Source organism: Crocodylus siamensis, chromosome 2, assembly GCF_052110815.1.
Source record: "Crocodylus siamensis isolate JL-2025a chromosome 2, ASM5211081v1, whole genome shotgun sequence".
NCBI lineage: Eukaryota > Metazoa > Chordata > Crocodylia > Crocodylidae > Crocodylus > Crocodylus siamensis.
The window spans coordinates 30042200-30064772 of record NC_143396.1 but is presented as its reverse complement, the minus strand read 5'-3'; the positions used below and the strand labels follow the sequence as shown (position 1 = coordinate 30064772).

Here is a 22573-nt window from a genome sequence, read left to right as displayed (position 1 = left end):
GTAGTTATTTGAGTACTCAGCCTCTGAAAATCAGGTAATTCATTTGGGGGACCAAGTTTTAGACTTTGACTCCCAATTTTATGCTCCCATTTTTTGCATTCCTTAATGTGACTTGTACAATTTTAATAACCTATTTGTAGCTTTCCTTAATGAAGCCTATTAAAAATACAGTGTGCAGTAGTTATATCAACATTTAAATATTGCCTATAAGTTTCAAAATCAAAAGATCTAACTTAACTGTTAATAACCCAAAACTCAGTGTGGTCCAAATTCCAAATACTTCATAAAAATATAAGAGTGGGTTGAGGGCAGAACCATATTTCAGAGGAAAGCTTATTTTCATTTCATTCATATTTGTTATGTTGAAATAGTAGATACCTGCAATTGATTCTCGTTTTTCCTGCAACACATTTTTATGCTGATTTGCAATATTATGTGTTGTAATAGAGAAGAGGATTAAGGAAAAGCTGAATAAATTAACTTTAAAGGATTTACTGCAATGGATTTAAAAAAGAATCCATTTACTAAATGTGTTATTCACTAGAATATCTTACTCAGATGCATAACATTTCTGTAATGTACTTAAGGGAACAGCGGTTGTATGGTAAGACTAGATTAATGTAATGTAACAGTAATTTAAAATTTATGTGTTTCATTAGGCAATAAAACACCTGTATCAAATTTGTCTGAAGAACTGGAATTCAAAACTGAGGTGAAAACTGAAGAGGTATTTCTGGTACTTTGAAAAATTGAGAATATAATTTTTATGGAGTTGGGCATGATTTGTGGGGGGGTTGGTTTTTTTTTTTTTCTTATGACCTATTTTAACAGAATAGTATTTGAATCTTCAAAATTTTTTGAGGGACACTAAGAAAATATTTAATTGCAGCTTTTTCCATGACTGAACTCATGTTCTTTCCATGTTGCAGCTCCAAAACCTATCACCTGTATCAATAATGTAACTCCTTCACATCTGGCTATGTAACATTCAAGTTTATCTCTCTTTTTCCTAATATTGGAGTTGTATTATAAATATGCTGATTTTGGTAAATAGTTTTGTGAAAATATTTTTGCATGTATAAAACCTACAGTCCCTAACATTCATTCATTATTTTGATATATTGGCCACAGGCAGTTGATACTCGTTTTCTCTGCACCACCACCTTTTTATTCTGATCTGCAAAATCACCTGTTGTAAGAGAAGATTAAGGGAAAACTGAATGAGTTCACTTCAGCTTTAAAGGCAGAGAAAAGGACTCTATATGCTGCAGCAAGTCGCATTCTGATAACTACTTTAGAAATCTTATTATAGATTAAAGATAAAGAGTTGAGGTGTATGATAAAATCTCTTCAGATGCCTTTACTTAGAATAAGCCTTAGAAGCTGCATTGGGCTTTGGAATTTCTTTTGGGCTCTTTGTGATGCATTAATCTATTTTGATTTAACAATGAAGTGTTGACTGTGGTATTAGGAGCTAATACTGCAAATATGCTATATCAGTATTTGATTGGACTGCTGATTGAATTGGAAGCTTTAAAATGTTACATGAAAGTTTTTTGCTGAGGATGAGGCAAAGCTTGTTACTTTGTATGTAAAGTGTTCTTTTATGTTGGTTTGAAATATTTTTGTTTCTTCTGACTGTTTTTAGGCATGTGAATTTAAAGGTTCAACAAGAGAAGAACCATGTGAGGATCCACTTGCTAAAGAGTGTCAAAAAGGTTATTTTTATAATGACAGCATTTTTTTTTTTTTTATTTTGTAAGATTTGACTACTATCCCTTAGTCCCTTCACACATTCAGTGCTTAGGGATCTCTGTAAATTGCACTGCAGGTGCCCCCTTCCTCCCCACCAGCAGCAAGTCCTTTTTTGTTTTTCATTTTGCTGCTTGTTTACTCTCTCCCCACCTTGATTGGTGGAGCAGCCCACCATTTACTGCTGATCACCAGGGAAGTGAAAACCATGACTAATGCCACTGTTTTCGCTTCCCTGGCTATCAGCAGCAAATAGCGTGGGCAGTGTGGCCCCTTCTCCATTCAGGGACAGGGGTCACAAGTGGTGAAATGAAAAACATTAAAGGAGCCGCTGTGGGGGCCACTTCTAGCACGATTTACAGAGATCCCCACCAATGCTTTAATGTAGATTATGCATAAGGTGCAAAAGAGTAAAACCCAAGCAACAGCATTTTCCCCTGAAGAAATAACATATTTCAGTGAACAGAGCTTATAAATAATTAAGATCCTGCCCTCTGCAGAAAGCAGGTGATCAATGTCTGTAGGTCACTACAGAGCCTGCTATAAAGATGGGACACTGACTGCTTTCCCTTTATATAATCTTTTCTTTTTTTGTCAATTCCAGTATAGTGTCTAATAAAATAGATTGTTGCCTGTGAAAGCTCATGCCTCTCTGACCTGCTTAGTGTCTGTGAACTGCCACCCTGCCCTAACTTCTGCCTTGACTGTCTGCTGCTGTAGAACAAAACTTTTAAGGGTGTTTAGGTGCCTAACTCCCATTCGTGTCCATGCAAGTTAAGTGCAAAATCTGTGCTGTAGCGAACAAGAACCAGAATACTGGGGGTAGAGTCAGGGTGCCAGCAAGCCAGCAAAGGTAGTCAGGATTAAGGTTCAAATCCTAGAAGGCAGACTGAAGAACCCTGCATTAATATGGCTGAGAGAGAACTGCAGTCTCTGAAGGCTGGCTACAGAAAACTCAACTGTTAGGGCAAGAAAGTTTTTATTAGCCTACAAGGCCTAAGCAGACTGCTTTTAGTATAAAAGTATAGACCCCCCAAGAGAGGAAGATAAAAGTGCTGAGCATTCTGAGAGATAATTGTATGCCACAACAACTTTAGGCCTGCTCTGAACCCTCCCCTGCAACACAGTAGAGTAAATATGTTGAGGTATGGGTTGGAACCGGATTACTTTGATACTGCCATAGTTAGCTTGTTCCATGGTTTCATATTAAATAGAAGTAACCTTTGTAAAAGAAGAAATGAGAGCAACATAATACAGTAAAATCCCTGATATCTGGCATGAATGAGGGGGGGTGCTGGTAATGTAAAAAAAAGGGTTTCCACCCAGATGCAGGGTAGGGGGGTGATGGTGGCTGCCCGCAGAGCAGGGGTCAGGTGGGTGACAGCACAGCATGGTGGGTGGTGGTGGCTGCGTGCTAGCTTCCCGCCTCCCCTCCCCCCACATCCAGCCGGCTGGAAGTTCTGGTTACTAGAAATGCAGTTAGTAAAACCCCAGATAACGGATTTTACTGCATCACACAAATGCAAATAGTTGTACACTTGAAATTTGTTTTGGAGTTAGCACAGGTGCCTCTGAAATAGCTTAAGGCAGTTATCTTAGAGCTCATTTCTGCTTCTCCTTTGTCTCCATTCCCTTTTCAATTTTCATTTCATGAAAAAAGATTGCAATCCGCTTGCAATTTAAAAAACTGTTTTAAGTACTCAAAGTCAACAAAGGATTGTTATAATGTTTAATGGCAGTTGCATAAAAAACAGAAACTTTCTGATGGATTGCTACTTAATCCTTAAACTTAATTTTTTTCCTAGTGTTGTATCAGGTCCTTTCCAGGGATGTCATAAATAGCTATATTTCTAACTTGGCTGAATTATAGAGCCTTGCTAATACTGGCTTCACAGAAAGATTTCATTTATCTTTTCTGCTAGTCAGAGGATGATGAAATTTACCTTTCCATCATAGCTTGAAGAACATTTCTAAGTTAAATTACCATCTCTGGCACTAAAGGTTGAGTTATTTTTAGGACTCCCTAACCCATTGGAAATCTCTCTTAATCAAAATGTTTCTCTGCTCAGTTAATTCCTTCCCAAAAGCACAGTAATACTAAATTTTAAAAAATTGGGTAAGTCAGTTGTAAAGAAACTTAGTTAGATTTTTCAGAGAAAGGGATGAAGGTCATTGTTAAAGACATAGCCACTTCCTTTTACAATCTAGAAGGAAATGAAGGCATAAGGCATATGATAGGAGACAGTCCATGTTAAAGGCAGCTGTTCTTGCAAGGCAATTGTGCAATATTTGGACATACAGAATGAAGGTTTGAATTGTCTTTATTGTGGCAGGAAAAACTTGTATACTGAGCAAAATACATATGCTTCCATTGGACTTAGAAAAAAAGCTCTTGACAGAAGATCTGATTAGTTTTTATATTTTTCATATTATTGTGAAATTTTAACTAGAATTGGGGAATCTGTTTTTCTGGATGGTAACTAATGTACAAAGTAACTAATAGTAACGAATTTCCGCTTTCAATATGTTAAGTAATATGACGGTCTTTGCTAAACCCTTAAAAGAATGGGTTGATTATTTTGACTATTGTCTGCTTTTCTTTTTTTTGTTTTTTTTCAAAATGTTAAAAAAAATGAAATCGTTGATATGGAGTGGGCCTATCGATCCCAATTCCTGTAAGGGCCATATCATCGTCATTGCAGACCTGCTGTGCTTTGGAGATGCTTCCAAAGGTCTAACTGTGTGGTATGGGTTAATATTTTGGTATAATTGTCATAGCGATACAGAGTAATGTTGACCAAAAGTTAATCTTTTTCCTCGAGTAGGATGGGAGAATCACTGCTGTTCTAATGGATGATTGCATTTTATGAAACACTTAAAAGTTAGGTGTACTTCTAAAATTCTACATTAGGGGATCTGTAGATTGTGCCCCCCATGCATAATATAGGGATATAATTTTAGATTCATTTCTAAGAGCATCAAATCCAATAGTCACTCTTAAAGATGTAAAATTTCTAACTAACTTCTTGACGGCAAATAAGGAAATAAATAATGCATAATAAGTATTTACCAAAAATGGTTTTAAACCTTAATCATGTCCTGCAAGCCTGTTTTCTTCAGCGCAGTGAGCCCAAAACTGCAATCAGATCAGGCCTCAGCCATCCAGATATAATACTTAAGAATTAAAACTAGTGGATTTAATTGCCAAAGAAATCTATAAAATGTTTAACAAAAGAATCCCTTTGTCCTGTAAATCATGTTAGATTTGACATACATTCAAAAATCTAATTCTGTGTTGCTCTGAATAGAAGTTTTTTCCCCACCCCCAAATCCCTTTACAATGTTTAGTCTAGTTCAACATGCATAAAAGGCAGCTGTTTAAAAGACAAATGTGTGTTCTGTCACAAAGTATGAACAGCAGATGCAAGAATTTGGTAGTACAAGAGTCAAGGGAATGTAAACACATTGTTGTTTCAGTGGCCAGGATCTAACTGTTCAATTGACAGTCTTTTAAGAATTGAAAGACACTGTTTTGCAACAGTGCTGTCACACTGAAAGAGTTTACGTAGGTTTTAGAATCTGTAACTTTTTTTTTTTTTAAACAGAATAACCATGCTACCACAGATAATTAATTGAAACTGAACTCCAGCTTTTTTAATCATAAATGCAGAGTAGGGAACTTTAATTACTGGGAATGATTAGTTGAAAACTTTTAATGTGAAAGTAAAAAATTGCAGCTTTGTGGACCAGATTTTCAAAAGGGCATAGCAGCCACAGGTTGGAACAACAACTTCTTTTAGATACCTGTATTGGATGATGGAACTGTCAAAGGTGTTGAAGACCCAGCAATATATGGGGGGGGGTTCCCCTTTTTATATGTTTTGGAGGGGGAACAAAAGCGTAAAATTAACTTTGACCCATTGTGTAACTTTGGTAATCACTTCTAGGCCATATCTTAAGCATTACATTCATAGTACTGCATATGTCCTTGTAGTGCTGGAACAAGTGAGTATAGAGCCATTCAAAATAGTACCTCTTTTATAAAGGAATTTCTCAGTTTTGTAGCACTATGTGTAGCTATACCGATTGAGGGAGAGCAGCTGACTTCCTGGTAGCAGCAAAATGTCAGGGAGCCCTGCTGAGACCCTGCTGCTACCCCTGCCACCACTTCAAGAACCCTGGCTCTTTCCAGGGCTCTTAAATCAGCAGCAGTTATTTCCACAGGGGCAGCCTGTCATAGCATTGCTTTGGCTCTGGCCACAGTGGCTGCATACCTGCCCAGCTCCTTCTTCAATCAGTGGAGCCAGGCAAGCACAACTGTGTCACTGCCACTGTGGCCAGCAAAGCCCTGGCAGCATCCTTAGTGGTGGTGGTGGTGGTAAGGTACAAACCCCTAGTCATCTGCTCTGAGTGCTAAGCTGTTTTTCTATCCTTAGTATATAATGTGAATAACATTATTTGAAATATGTTCTGGGATCATATGAGATGAAGTTTTACTGAACCTAATGCTGTACGTTTATCCCATGATCAGGCTTTTTGATTTTAAACAAATTGGCTAAAAACCTGACCTCTGTGCTTGCCACCCCCTCTTCTCCCCATCCCCTCCCTCCCCAATTCCTATGAAAGTAAGGGGACTTAAAGGGTCCTCAGTTGTACCTATGAATATCTAACTTATCTGTAACCGTAAAATGATTCTAAACTACCCTACCTCTTTAGAAGCACAAATCATGTTTTGTTTAATATCTTAAGAGGAAATTGTTCAGCTACTTCTAATGCACAAAGTTGCACATAGATGGTAAAGTAACTTCGGGTCACCTTGGGGAGACCACACTAAGCTCCCATTGGGCTTTTTGATTTGCATACGATGGGTTCATTTCTCTTTGTTTTTAATAGATCTGCTACAAGATAATACTGCTTTGGAGAAGGATTCTAAAGATGTAAGATCTTACTTATTTTCTCTGCTTTCTTGTTCTTAATTTTATATTAAGCACTTGGTTGAAGGAAAATTTTATTTTTACTGTGTGTAGAACATCTATATAAGGAGATATAACACACTTCAAGTTCATGCAAAATCTTCTATCTTCAACTTTACAGACTAACTGTCCTTCACAGTATCTTGGCTTCTATGTCTTCATTGACCTAGAGTTTTGCTTTTGTATTCTGAGTCTTTCTCCTCAATCCACTGAGTATTGAGCACTAGATGCAAGCTCACTCTACCTTCCATAAGAGTACACTGCTCTCTAACATGAATTTTTCTAGTCTTGTTTTGAATCTGGCTTTACCACTGGCTTTACCACTAGCTTTACCATCTGCCTTTACCACTTCCCATGGCAAGGAATTCCATGAGTTAACTATACACTGCATAAAAAAGGACTTTTTCTTGTTAGTTTTAAACCTGTCTTTTTATTAATTTCAGTGGGTGCCCCATAGTTTTAGTATTCTGGTGAGTAACAGTTCCCTGTTCACTCTGTCTATACTTTTGATGATTTTATAGACTTCTGTTATACCCTGCTCAGCCCTTTCCTTTCCAAACTAAAACATTCTAGGCTTTTTAGTTAGTCCTGGTATGGCAACTGCTCCATACTCCTGATCATTTTGGTTGCCTTTCTCTGTACCTTTTCCAATTCTGCTGCATCCTTTTTAAGTTTGAAGATGAGCACTGCGCACAATATGCAAGTGCATCATAGATTTTGTATAACATCATGGTAATGTTCTGTGTTTTATTTTCAATTTCCCTTCTTAATGATGCTCAACATTTTGAAGACTTTTTTTTAGTTGCCAGTACACACAGAGCTGATGTTTTTAGAAAACTGTCTAAATTACTCAAAAGTGTCTATCTTAAGTCATAACAGCTAGTTCAGAACCCAGCACTGAGTACATATATTTGAGGTTCTTTCCCCAGGTGCATTACCTTGTACTTGTTGATGCTGAAGTTGACATCGTGCCATTTTTTGCTTACCTCACTTAGCTTGTGAGATCTTTCTACAGTTTCTGTCAGCTTGGGATTTGACTACCTTGAATAATTTGCTATCATTTGCAAACTTGAGAAATTTCACTGTGCACCCCCATTTCCAGATCATTGATGAAAATATTAAATAAAACTGGGCCCAGCACAGATCCCTCTGGGACCCCACTTTTGACCTCTGGCCATCCTGAAAAGTGATCATTTACTCCTACCCTTTCCTTCCTATCTTTTTAATCAGCTCTCAATCCATGAAAGAAATTTCCCTCCAGTCCTATAGCCATACAGTTTGTTTTGGTTTTATTTTTGATTTTTTTTAAGCCTTTGGTAAGGGACCTTGTCAAAACCTTTTGGAAAGTGCAAATATTATTATATAATATGTCAACTAGACATATTAACTTTGTTCACATGCTTGTTAATACCCTCAGAAAATTCCAGCTGATTGGCAGGACTTCATTTTAAAAGAGCTGTGCTGATTCTTCCTCCCGATCAATCATATTTGTACATGTGACTGATTTTATTCTCTATTATAGATTCTACCAACTTGCCAGGGATGGAAGTGAGATTCACTGGTCTAGTTCCCAGGATCACCTTTAGTGCCCTTTTAGAACATGGGTGTTACGTTGACAACCCACCATTCCTCTGGCACAGAGGCCGTGTATAGCAGTAGGTTACACACTATTGCCCGCAGTTCTGTAATTTCAGCTTAGAGTTACTTCAGAACTCTTAGTTGAATGCCATCTGGTTTTGGTGACTTAGTAATATTTAACTTATCAATTTGTTCTAAAACTTCTTCCGTTGCCACTTCAATGTGGTCCAGCTCTTCAGACCTATCTGCTAGGAAGGATTGTTCTGTCGTGGAAACTTCTCCAGTGTCTTTCATGGGGAAAACCAACACAAATAATTTAATTTAGCTTCTCTGCTATGTCCTTATGTCTGCGTGCATTTTTTAATACCATGGTCATCTGGTAGTTCCACCAATTCTCACACAGGCTTCCTGCTTCTAATGTATTTAAAAAATGTTACTGACTTTAGGAAGTTTTGCTAGATGCCCCTCAATCTTTTTTGGCTTGCCTTAATTTGGTTTTACTCTTGACCTGCCAGAATTTGTGAGCTCTTTCCTGTTTTCCTTATTTAGGCATACCTTCCATTATTTTTGAAGGATGCCTTTTTTGCCTTGAATGGCCTTCCTAACTCTGCTATTAAACCTTGTAGGGATTTTTGGACCACTTGGTGCCCTTCTTGATTTGTTGTATACACTTTTTCTGAGTCTCGTAATATGGTATTTTTAAACAGATTCTAAGCTGCCTACAAGCCATTTATGCTTTTGACTGCTCCTTTTAATTTTTTTCTTACCGACTTCGGCACTTTTGTGTACTTTCCCTTCCTAAAGTTGCATATTGGTGTGGTGGATTTTTTTTGGCTTATTCCCTCTCACTAGCATGTTGAATGTGATTTTATTATGGCTGCTATTGCAGAGTGGCTCACCAACAGACACCTCTTGAGCTAGGTCCTGTATGTTGCATGGGATTAGGTCTAGAATTGCTTCTTCTGTTGTGAGTTCCAAGATGAGTTGTTCATATCAAGCAGTCATTTATCACATCTAGAAATTTTATTTCCACATCTTGCCCTGATGAGGCAGGTTACCCAGGTTGTGTGAGGATAATTGAAGTCCCATTGCTTTTGTTCCATTTCAGTGGCTTCTCTAATCTCCTTCAGCATTTCATATTTGCCTTCACTTCCTTATCAGGTGGTCAGTAGTACAATCATAATATTATATTCTTTTTATTCAAATACAGAATTTCTACATGCAGGGACTGTATGGTAGTTTTCCTTTCAGATATGATTTTTATGCTGTTACTGTCTACACTCTCTGTAGCACCCAATGCTTGTTATATAACAAAGTAACAAACCCAGATAATGTAAATTAAAGGAACAAGATTAACATCTATACATTTACCTAGTTTCAACTTTTGGAATCATTTAACATTTGCCTATCAGTTTACCACTTCAACTTTTCTGCAAGAATTCTCTATTGTATAACATGATTGTTTACTACATTTCTGGTTCTACTAGAATGGAAACTTTCAATTTTTACCCATGCACATTTGTCCCTTTCATACAAAGTTGTTAATATATGTTATTGCTGTTAGCTTTGAAAAGGCTGTATGTTAACTGTTCCTTTATTACCTTAAAGATAATATGCTCAGTGGACATCCTGAAAATACTAATAGTTAAACTGTAGACCTAAAGTGGTCTTACATGATGATGCTTTATGTAGTATTGGTATATGAACTTTCGAAACGCGTGAATTTGTGGGTTGATTTTACTTATTCTTTCTATTGCTTATTGTATTATGTCACTAGCCATTAACAGTTCTTTTTTACTTTAATGAATAGAAATAAATACAAAACTTATTTTGCATTTTATTTCAAAATTAGGTGGAAAACTCTGGTATGCAAACAGCTGAACATAACTACAAAGAAAAAACATCTAAGCTTTTGGAAACCACCGATAAAGGAAGTGGTAGGTACAAATACTGTAAGAGAGCAGTTCTAGCAAAATTTGTGTCAATTTTGCTTTAGAGAAAAGATGATATAGAATTTCTAACAGTGTCAAAATGTCGTGTTTTAAAACCAGCAGAAAGAAATGCTTAATTTTTTTTTCTTTTTTAAAGCCAGCTCTTGTTTTGAATTTTACACTTACATATACAATAAAATGTCTAATTTGAAATTAAATATTTTGATCAGCCTAAAACCTGTTACTTTTTCGGAATTTTGTTTTTAGGGCGAATTTCTCAATTTTCAGATTTCATTTTTAGTTAGAAGAAAATCAAACATCAGAATCCTTCATAAAACTGAATTTCTTCTTTCGGCACCAATCTGCTGTTCACACACCTAGCTAAAACTTTAAATGAAGTTCTTTGGTAGATGAAATAACTTTTCTCAGAGATAACTGCATTACTTAGCAGTGCTAAAACTCCCTTTTCATAAAAGGATATCTCTTATGTTTGGATTCTCTTGGATAGTAGAACTTTGTTTTGATTCTTAATATTAAAGTTTTGGTTTATCTACTTTCCCAAATAGCTCTAAATCAAAATCTTCTCTACAAAGAGTAATGTACATAATAAAGAGAGTAGGTTCTTGTATGTTTTCATGCCCAAGTGATTTACTGAAACTTGTTCATTACAGTGAGCTTTCATAAGATTATAGGAAAGTAGGGCTGGAGGAGACCTCACAAGATCGTCTAGTCTAGCCTCTGCTCAAGGCTGGATTTTTCCTGACTGAACCATCCCAGCTAGGTCTCTGTCTAGCCTGCTCTTGAACATTTCCAGAGATGGAGATACCAAAACTTCTCTAGGTAACCTGTTCCAGTGCTTGACTACCCCCATAGAAGGTTCCTCGTAATCTCCAACCTAAACTTCCTCTGCTGCAGGTTGAAACCATTGCTTCTAGTTCTGTCTCTCTATAGTCACAGAGAAAAGCCCATCTCCTCCTTCTCTAGCCCTTCAAGATGCTTGAAAAACTGTTATACAATTCCCCCTCGGTCTTCTCTTCTCCAAGCTAAATAACCCTAGGCCCCTGTTCTAACTTACAGGGGGAGGTGGAGAACAGCTCCACTTCGGAGTTGATCAAGCAGAGGAGTCTGCCTGCAGCCTCTGTCTCCTAGACCAAGTCTTCCCCTCTCCTCCCAGCTCTGGAGCTGTCTGCAGGAAAGAGGGAGCGAGCTGCAGGCTGGGGTTTGCTTGGCCTGAGCTGAAGGGGAAGAGGGAGGGGCCTGGGGGGCTCCAATCCACCAGCCCCTCCCTCTAGCTCAGGCCAGGCAAATCCTAGCCTGCAGCTTGCTCCCCCTGCCTTCTCCCTCTTCCCTTCCTGCAGACAGCTTGAGGGGAGGCGTGGAACTGGGCTGATGCAGTTGTGTGAAGGATTGACCCTAGGGAACAGAAGTTCCCTAAATCACTCCACGTTTGAGCACCTTCATCTTATCCCTCATTAGATGAGGGTTAATTTGTTGTGTGATTGACCACTTTTAAAATACCCTGCAGCCATGCATGTATGTCATGGCACGGCATTAGATCACTTCCACAAGCCCAATTGGACAACTTCTGTATGCACTCTAGTTCCTTCAGCCTTTCCTCATAAACCTTGTCAGATCATTTTGTTGCTCTGCGCTGGACTTTTTCCAGTCTGTCTGTGTCCTTTGTGAAAGTGTAGGGCCCAAAACAGGATGCAGTACTCCAGGCGAGGCCTCACCAGTGCTGATTTTTGAGCAGAGGAATCACTTCTCCTGATTTGTAAGTGACACTCCCATTAATACAGCCCAGGATGATGTTGGCTGTTTTGCAGCTAGAGAATACTGTTGGCTCCTATTCAGCTTATGATGTAGTGCAGTGGTTTTCAACCTGTGGTCCATAGACTCTTGAGGGTTTCCAGACTGTCTAAGGGGTCTGTTAAAGATGACTGTGATCAATCAAAAGTATGTGAATACCCACACAATTCAAAGAGGTCCATACCTTTTGAAATGTTTTGGGGATCTGCAAATGAAAAACAGTTGAAAACCACTAGTCTCATGGGAATCTCATCCAGAGCCTTCTCTGCCATACTGATTCTTACCCACTCATTTCTCAGTCTGCATTTCTGCATAGTTTATTCTGTCCCAAGTGCAAGACTTTAGACTTGTCCTTATTGTATCTCATCTGATTGATTGCAGGCCATTTCTCCAGTTTACCTAGGTTCTGGATCTTAGCCCTGCCCTACAGAGGGTCTGCAACTCCACCCAACTTGGTGTCATCAACAAATTTGCTATGAATGTACTCAATCCCATCATCTTGATTTAGTAATAAAAAGGTTGAATAACAACAAATCCAAAACAGACCCCTAGCAAACCCCACTTGGTACTTTCTCCCAACTAGACATTGAGCCATTGATGAGCCAGCCACTTATATTATAGTACTTCCATTTAGTCTATATTTTCTTAGCTTGTTAATGAGACTGTGTTATGGAAGATGGTGTCAGAAACCTTACTACAGTCAAGGTATATCACATCCACAGAACCTGTCACCTCACCATGGAAAGAAATCAGATTGGTTAGGCATGATTTGCTCTTCATGAATCCATGCCGGCTGTTACTGGTCACATTGTTCTCCTTTAAATGCTTCACAGTAGATTCCTTGAGGATCTGCTCCATGATCTTTTCAGGTATTGAGGTCAGGCTGGCTGATTTGTAATTCCCCAAGTCCTCCTCATTCCTTTTTTAAGGATGGGTACTGTATTTGCCCTCTTCCAATTAGGATCTCACCTGACCTCCATGAGTTCTCAAAGACTGTAGCCAGTGGCTCTGAAATTCATAGATTTCATAGACGTTAGGGCTGGAAGGGACCTCGGGAGATCATCAAGTCCAGCCCCCTGCCTGAAGGGCAGGAAGTCGGCTGGGGTCATAGGATCCTAGCAAGCTAAGCATCCAATTTACTCTTGAAGGTATTCAGTGTAGGTGCTTGAACCACCTCCGATGGCAGGGTATTCCAGACCCTGGGGGCTAAGACAGTAAAGAAATTCTTCCTTATGTCCAGCCTGAAGTGGTCTTGCAGTAGTTTATAACAGTTTGACCTCGTCATCCCTTGGGGTGCTCTGGTGAGCAAACGGTCCCCCAGATACTGTGGGTCACCCCTCATAAACTTATAGGTGGCCATCAGATCACCCCTGTGCCTGCGCTTTTCCAGGCTAAAGAGCCCCGTGGCTCTCAGCCTGTCATCGTAAGGTGTGTTTTCCTAACCTCAGATCATGTGCATGGCTCTCCTCTGGACTCTCTCAAGCTTCTCCACATCCTTTTTGAATTGTGGAGCCCAAAACTGGACGCAGTACTCCAGCTGCGGCCTCACCAAGGCCGAGTACAAAGGGAGAATGACGTCCCGGGATTTGCTTGAGAAGCATCTATGGATGCAAGCGAGCATTTTGGTCGCTTTACTAGCTGCAGCACCACGTTGTAGGCTAATGTTCATCTTGTGGTCAATGATGACCTCCAAGTCTCTTTCTTACATCAGCCAATTCCTTCAGTACCCTTGGGTTTATCCCCTCTGGTGCTGCTGGCTGAATAGGTGATTAGGATTCCATACACAACAAATATGCCAGTGCTAACCACTTTTCCTCATCTTTTTAGTTCTCTTCCATGAGGAATTTAGTGGTACTAGTGACTATTAACCTTTGGTCCTGGGAATTAAATGATTTCAGGTCTACACAGCTATTCCTGCAGGTAGAATTTCCTGGAATTTGCCACACTGCAATAAAGACCAGTAAGGAGTATCACATGCAACACTGGTTTACAATTGATACTAGAGTGACCATAATTGAATAAACATATTTTTGTCTTAAAATAAGCTTTGAATCCTTTTGCCTTTTTTACAATATCCAGCAAAAGTGTATACAAAGAAAGCTTTCTGATGCTCAGACTTCCATCTTAGCCTTCTTCCAGATTTACTGTTAGACAAAGGTATTTCCTGCTCTTAGAATAAAAGAACAAAAATTAATTGTCATGTAAACTTTTAAATTTTTTTCTGTATGCAGATATCTGTGATCACAAATCGTACTCTGTTGATATCCCCAAAGTCTTTTTGTAGTTGCAAAACAAGCACATTACATTTAATTGCAGAGTTGGGCTTCTCCAGAATTTCAAAACTCAGAGGAACAACTTCTAGAATCGAGCTTTAAATGTTGAATCCACTTCTGTAACTCTGTCCAGTTGCAGGCGAGATACGGTACCCTTTCCAGGACTGTAATGATTGTAACTGAGCAGTTACTGGATAACTTATACATTTTGTTTTTTTATATTTCAGTACAGGAATCTTCAAATTCTGTGGGCATGATGGAAACAATAAAAATCAAGACTAAAACACAATCACAAATGGTAAGCATGCTTGTTATATTCACTCCTTACATAACCAGAAAATAGATAACCATTTACTTAAATATCCTAAGTTTCTTGATCCAGCTTTCTAAATCAACATAGGTTACTACAAACTTAGGTACTCATGAAGAGCCAATATAGTAGAACCTGGATCATTTGTATCCAGGTGTTTTAACCGCTGGGTTAGTTTGCAGTTGTTTACTAAATTAAGAATAAATCTCTAAGCTGTTTGCTGAGCTCTTACTTTAGAAGGCACTGTTTTTCCCCCCAGGTGGAGTACAGCCACATAGCTGTTCAGAGAAGTGGCACTCTTTGCAGTAAAAGCTGAAGCAAACAGATGGAGCACCTCAGTAGTCCTGTGCAGCTTTTTGCTGCAGCTTTATTTATATAGCCATCTAATTTGCAAACCCTCATCTTCCTCAGGGTCTAAGAAACTTAACCCTGCAAAGTATCTAGGTTCTACTGTATCTTTGATTAAGATTGCCTCTTCTGTGGTAAGTCTGACATTAGTTTCTATTTTTAATTACAGATAGAAATACCTGGTCAGGAAAAAGGAATCAGAATGTCAGAAATGAGAAAAAAACAAGAGGGTGAAACAGGTAGTTGGCATAATTGAAAACATATCTATTTTAATAAACTTTGAGGTCTATTGTTTTATGAAAAAATGGTTATAATACTGTGGCTTATGGGCCAATGAGATAATTTAATGGTATTGCTTGGCAAAGCTATATATTACACTTGGCTTTACTTTCCATCCTTGTCATTAGCCTTGAAGATTGCAGCTGCTATCACAATTTAGTTCTCAGAAATTTGTAGGAGTATCCGTTTAATCAGTCAGTGCTGTCGTATGGAATAATGCTATCAAGTTAGAGACTCTTATTGCATTCTCAGGGTAGGAATCTATCCACCTTTTTTCCTCTTTTTATTCATCTATAAAGTGCCATGTACATATCTAACCATGTAGAAATGTTATGGGGAGGAACATAACATTAAATGCTATATACAACCTAAAGTCAGAGATCATAAAAACTTTGGACGTGCCATATTTTTTCAGATCCTTGTTTGTAGCTCTCATATATCTGAAGAAAATTATAGAAGGATTATAGATATGTGAAGGGGAATGGGAGAAAGAGCCCAGTTTAGGCCATGCTGGACCAAACTAACATTTAGTTTACTTTTTTTAATTATTATTATTGGGTGCCATCTTTTTCTCCAGTAGCTCAGTTTTCATTTAAACAGTCACTATTCCGGATGACTGAGAAAAATAACCATGAAAATAATGTGATCGGTGCAGTAATATTTTGTTTGAGTGTACATAAAGTCAAAAACAGTAGCTCAGAGTGATGTATATGCCTCCCATTCATCTTAATGGTCTGCTAACTCAGATGCCCAGTCATGGGCAACATTAATGCCAACATTAGTCCACTGCTAAGAAAAGCATATAAGCAGAGTGTGCAAGGCCATCTGCCCAGTCCATTGTGATTGGTATTTCTTTTTGGTGTTTGAGTGAATGAAAGGTATGAGCATACCACTCCTTTTTTTCCCCCCACTTAATCTGCCCAGGAGGGTATGTAGTCTCATCTACATTGAGCCCCTCCTACAAAGTCTGGCATAAAATATAAGTACCACTAGGTGGGGTATTAAACATTCAGCCTTCTTGCAGGCTAAATGACCTGCCTGTATATGTGGCACGTGGCCCACAGGACTTTTTGCCACAGCTGTCAAAGCTGCTGCATCAGCTTGCTTGTGGAGCCCAAGGGATACCACCACTTGCCTTCCCCACCTTACCTACTACTGAAAGTGGGGCTTTCCATTGGTGACTAAAATCAACAGCATCTGAGCTGGGGAGAAAATAGAATACTGGGGTTTGTTTCAGTTTGAGCTCTAGCAGAGGAAGGAATGGGCCTTGATTTGACTTCTTTTTAAGTCATGGAAGAGAGGAAATGAACTGCAGTCTAGCACCTTCCCCATCCCCAACTGTTTCTGGGCATACCTGTGCAATAAGAGTGCTTGTTTTCAGTGTCTTCATGGAACTCTCCATCCAAGAATGGTCATTTTCCTTGGTCAGATTGATCGAGCTCCCTCACTGTCTCATTTGGTACTGAGGATAGTCTGACAATAAGAAATTAGTATATAACTAGTTGAAAGAGGGACTGTGTTCCATAAAGCTTACATTAGAAGAATAAAGAGATGAGAATGATTTTGGATTAATGATGACTGCTTTTCTTCAGAGAATACTGAATTTGTCAAATTGATTAATTATAAATATAAATAATACAGTGTAAATAAATAGCAAAATAGTAAAACAGTAAAATAAAATAGTATTATAGCGTCATCTGGCTGGAGTGCAGTTGTAGCCCACAGTTTGTTTATGTTACAAGTGTCAAATTTTGATTGTTTGCACTTTTCAAACCTGGAAAAAGAAAATTTGAAGACCTCTTCTATGCTTTCTTGTATTTGATCTTTCCAAGACAAGAAGTGCCATGGTTTTCCTCTTACATTTTTGTAAATCAAGTGCAGCTGCACTGATAACAATTCAATTACACTGATGCAATATTGGTGAGAGAAGAAGACCAGGCCTTGAGAAATAACTGAAAAGAGCATTTTAGTTAAACATTTCAACTGTCTTTTGCAGATGACTGTTCAGTTACTCAGGATTGGGAAGAAGATGAACAGAGTCAGTGCTCCAAAACCCAACTGAAGTCTGCTGAGGTATTTTTATTGGCATGACCTAAACATGAGGGAATATTGTTGTTTAATTTTAATTTTGATATTTGTGGTAACAATTTTGGGGAGGGAAGCAAATCTCTCAACTGAATTTATTACAAAAGTCTTTAAAGGCTGATGGCTTAAAAGATTTAGTCAAACAGTTCAAGCCTCAGTTTTTATAACCTCCAAAATTACAAGGCTGCTAAATATCATGCATCTGTGTGATGTTTACATACTTAGCCACTGTTCTTATTTATACAAAATAGCGAAATTGCAGCTAGAAGTTTTGATTGTAACATCATAAGAAATACGGCTGAAAGGGACCCAGAGGTTATCTTGTCCACCCCCCATTTCTAAGACAGAATCATCCACACTTAAAGTTGGAGATTATGAACCAATAAGAATGAAAATTAAATTAAATTAAAAAAAAAACGTAAATAACTGACAGCAGCCTCTAATTTGTACTGTTTTTTTTTTTAATGGTTTAGGAAACTAATTCTGGAGATACAGCAGAAGTATCCAAAGTAATCAGCAAGAAACGTGCATCTCTTTCAAGCAGCGGGGAAGAAATAGGTAATGAAAATACATGTTAATGTAATCTGAATATATATGAACATCTTACTGTGTTTATCTGAATCCAAGATGACTTTGAAATAAAGACAGCCTTCCCAGTAGTTAGATTCTAGACATGGAAAATATTTTAAAATACTGTAACTTTCTATATATTGAATCTAATTATTGGAGAGTTGTGATTTTCTCCAACCACAGTGGAAAAAGCAGCATGAGGGGAAGAGTGAAGGGAGCCCTCAGACAGCAGGGGAGTTGAGCAGCTTGAGCCCCACCACTTGTCACCCCGCCTCTTTCTCCACTCCCCACCCCCTAGCTCTGTGCCTGTACCCTCTGGCTACTGCCTTTCCATAGTGTCTGCCCCCCTTCCCTTTCTTCTTATCCTTAGTCCAAGCTTTGGCTCAAGCTCCAGTCCCCTCTCACCTGGGGCATGGAGCACATTGTGCCTCCAGTCCCTACCCAGTGTTTTAGCAGCTGTGGAGCCAAGGCTGGAACTAGAGTCATTGTCCATTCTTTGACAGGGCTGGAGCCAGACCTGAAGCAGCTACCTTACCCTGCCACCCCCTTCCCTTCCCCAGCCTTGTACTCCAGTGAAAGATCAGAGACTTTTTTCCCATGGTGAATAGGGGAAAAAAAATAAACTTGGAATCAAGTAAATATAGTCATTTCATCATTTAAGTATTTGCTTGTGTTGTACAGTAACAGCATTCTGGCTGCACATAACCACTGAATGATGCATTGTGATTCATTTCTTAAACTCTCAGTGAGTGAATCTGCCCTCCCTGCTAGTAGAAAGCATGCCAAATTGACATTGACATGAACCAGTTTCCTTCATTGGGCATCCTGAAGTCAAAAATTGGGTGGTTGTCTGAGGATATGGCCAGATCCGTACACCTTGCCAGTAGCAATTAGATGCACCTATATATGAGCGTGGAGGTTGCTCCAACGCGCTGGAATTCCAATTGAGTCTGGGGTATGGCAATTACTGTGCTCCAGCAACCTTCCACATCTCGTGTATCAGCGTCCCCATGCTTAAAAATGGCGGCAGGGACGCTTGTAATAGTGCTAGTCGAATGAGCTACTCTAACTAAAATGCTTTCCACTGAACAAGCCACTCTGAGCTGCTCTAATGTAAAGCTTCATCCCTGCCCCCCTCCCCCCCAACTCTTGGAGCACATGTAAAAGTATCCTAGGGTTGTAAATTTAAAGACACCCTTCATAGAAGCACAGTATGCTCTCCCTGAGAAGACTCTCTGTCCATCTCCTCCCTCCCCACCCCCCCCACACACACACTTTCCATCATGCCTGTGCTGCAGAAGACAGAGAAATCATGTTGCCCTAACATGGATGGTTCAATCTTGTTAATTTAACCATGGTACTAAAAGGAAAAACTGAAGTAAAATGCCTTTGAGTCTCTAGTAGTGTTAGCGTGATATTGTAGCCATGATGGTCCAGAAATTGAAAGGCAAGGATTTCTTAGGGTGATATCTTTTATTGGACCAACTGCATAGTTGAGAGAAAGCTATACAGGCTTTTGAATGCAAGGTATTTGCTGTATTGGATGCCCTCATGGCAACTGTGTGGGTGAAAATAAACAGAAGATTCACCAGAATGAACTCCTGCAGGAAAGATGTATAAAGAGCAAATACACATACACCATTGGGAGCACATTGCTCATTGAGTAACAACTCCCTCTGATCTTACCATCCTTATACTGACAGAAAATCTACTCAACACCTTTAAAAGGTGAACTTGGGAACAAAAATTCATACTCAGGCCAGACGATAAGAAGTAAGGACTTAACAGTAATACTGTTTTATGGCACATTAATGCTTCTCAGCCTCCTGTAGGCTCAGGTCAAGTGTAGTGTAGTACCTGCCTCTTGAATTCTTTTCATACATGAAAAGTGAGAATGACCCTCTTTGCTTTTGAGCGCCCTTGATCTCCCAGTAATCAGCTTTTCTTTGGCTAATTGTTTGTGTGCTATCTCTGACAGGTGCTTTGTTCTCCTTCCTATATAATGTTTTTTGGGTTTTTTTTTATTTTGCTGTGCTTGGTTTGTAGTAGTCAGACTTGATGAAGAATGTCTTGCATTTGAAAGCTGGTTTAACTTTATCCCCATTATGCAGTTGATCCACTAAAAAAAATACCTCCCTAAGAAATCCTTGCCTCTGTGAATCAATATAGATTTTTGACTTTCAAGTCTAGCTTCCTTTGGATAGGTGGGCTCTATATGCTACTATGTGTTTGATCTGTTTAATGGCTCTGTATCTTGGCTTCAACAAGCTTGCTTCCATATCTTGGTTTGTCTTGCAGCTAACCACCTGATCTGCTCATCTTCCCAGCTTTCTGATTTGTGAATGTGGGAAAATTGTGATAGTATCAACAAATGACTGTATTTATATTATGAACCATCTCAGGTTTTTGCAGTTATATTACCTTTTATTATGAAATCTAATACAGTAATTTTTCCTTGTCTAAGGAAGTGTAGCCTAGGCAACATAATACAGCAAAAAATAAGACAAACCAAATCTTGAGTTATTTTTACTAAATTTGAATTTATAGGCCCCCATTGTATTTAAAGGTGCTTTTGAAAAGTGTGGAGATAGCAGCCAATATATTTTGCTAATTTTCTGAAGAAGGGATAGTGAAATTTTCTTTTAAATTTTGTTTTTGTGCAGATGAATTTACCAGCAAACAAGAGATTTATGAAAAGGCAAACCAGAGTTCGGAATCTAATATAAATTCAGTAGAGGCAAGTAGTCTTATCCATTTAAATTCATTGCCACTTGAAAGATTTTTAGTTTTGAGAGAGAAGCTTGTCTTTTATTTAGCATTAGTAAAAATAGTGATTTCACCAGTTATGGGAACAGTCATAAAAGAAAATAATGACTTGTTCAAGAAGGAACATTGTATCCCAACTAAGGACCCTGGCAGACATTGCAATTCAGATGCAATTAAATGGTTAATCATGCCATAAATAGTAACCCTGCCACACATTCAAGGAATTAATAGCACAATAAAACAAGAAACCAGTCACAAAAATATTTCATAAGATGTGTAACATTTTTGAGGCTGGTTTCCACTGCACCTTAAATTTTAACATGTGGCAGGGTAACCAAAGCTGTCTCAAGACTCTGGTGTAGTCCTGGGGCTGGAACTGAAAATCATCTGGAACTACCTGGATTCCCTTTGCACTGCAAGTAGTAATGGCACTACTGGGACCCTATTCCTGAACCCCAAGTTGTTCAGTTGTTGGGTTCAGCTCCCATTGTTCCATTAAATGAACGTGTGCCAGGAACCTAAATGTACAACATTGTTGATTATCCATTTCAGGCTACAGAAAAGGAATGGTGAGTCATCAGTCAAGTATCCTCTGTGCACTCTTTCTTCTTTTTTTAAGATTAAAATTTAACAGAAGATGCAAACACACATTGCAACTTCTGATCATCAGCCGTCCTTCAATGAGGATGACAGTCTTCTAGTGGATAGGGATATCCTTGGTGCATCTGAAGTTGTCTGAGAAGGCTGATCCAAAATCCTCATGTTCAGCTGCAGATGTGGCAAATAGTGCCAGGAGGAAGGAGTTGATCCCGGTGATTCCCTTTGTTTTAGTCTATCTGCCTCCATAATGAGGCAAGTTTACTCAATGTTCAAAGCCTTGTGCCACTGGGGATGATTTAGTGATTGAATCTCCTAGATATTGAAGTTCATATTGCATCTTTAGACTGACCTTCAGGTGGTTCTTGAAGTCTTCTTTTGCCCACCTTGAAAAGTGATAACCATCAGTAAATTAGGTGTACAGGACCTGTTTTAGCAGCCAGTTGTCAGGCGTCCTTATGAGGTGTCCTGTCCAGTGGAGCTGGTTGCCACAACCGTGTCATCAATATCGGTAGTATTTGCTTGAAACCGCCGCCCCCCCCACCCCGTCCCAGCTCACAGTGGCAGCCTGCCCTTGCCCTGTTCAGATTCAGGGGTTACATGCCCTCCATAGCTCCCCCAGGGGTACGTGCAGCAATGGGAGCTGCCTCTTCTTCCCACCCCACCCCCCACCCATGTCCCCAGATGAGCCGCTCATGACTCTGTCCCAGCCCCCCACTTCCCTCACCGCAGGCGCCTCGATCACCTCCCCACCCTAACAGACTTACCAGCTGAATGCTGCTCTGCAAGCTGCTGGGCTGGCCACGTGCATACCGCAGATGTGCATGCATGTGACATTTATCAGCCACGTCAGCTAAAAAAGCCAATTGCTGACTTTAATGTCAGTTTCTCTTCTGTCAGTGCTGATTCGATATAAATCAATGTATTGGTGCACCTCCACCGAAATTGTAATGTATGGAGGAGCAGCTGATTGTTTTGGGTGGATTGGTAAAGTATTTTAGTTTTCATGAAGTTGACGATGAGTTCAAGCATTCCACGTGCTTCACAGAAGCAGTCAAGAGTGATCTGGAGCTCTTTAGTTGGATGGGCACACATGACACATGATATATTGAAAATCAGTAATGGAGGTGTTGGTTATCTAGGATTTGGAATGTGAATGGTTGATGTTACAAGTTGGCAGGATTTGATTTTTATCAATAGACATCAATTTCACCTGGCTCACAAACCAACAGAAAAATATTTCTACTCGTAATCATTGAAATTTACATAAAGGAGACGAACAAAGAAAATCCGTAGGGAACA

At 39.1% G+C, this 22573-nt stretch overlaps 1 protein-coding gene across 3 annotated transcripts in view; it reads left to right on the top strand.

The window, feature by feature from the left end:
* Positions 1 to 22573, top strand: part of BOD1L1 (biorientation of chromosomes in cell division 1 like 1) — a 59227-nt gene that overhangs the window by 23285 nt on the left and 13369 nt on the right. The window contains exons 11-19 of one of the 3 annotated variants that reach the window (XM_090035602.1): positions 660 to 727; positions 1649 to 1718; positions 6646 to 6689; positions 10156 to 10240; positions 14544 to 14614; positions 15144 to 15213; positions 17250 to 17326; positions 17812 to 17896; positions 20572 to 20645. In XM_090035602.1, the coding sequence (XP_089891728.1) occupies positions 660 to 727; positions 1649 to 1718; positions 6646 to 6689; positions 10156 to 10240; positions 14544 to 14614; positions 15144 to 15213; positions 17250 to 17326; positions 17812 to 17896; positions 20572 to 20645 (644 nt within the window). Of the gene's footprint in view, positions 1 to 659; positions 737 to 1648; positions 1719 to 6645; positions 6690 to 10155; positions 10241 to 14543; positions 14615 to 15143; positions 15214 to 17249; positions 17327 to 17811; positions 17897 to 20571; positions 20646 to 22573 lie in introns of those variants that run through there. The other 2 variants (XM_090035601.1, XR_016440684.1) reach the window with 2 other exon arrangements.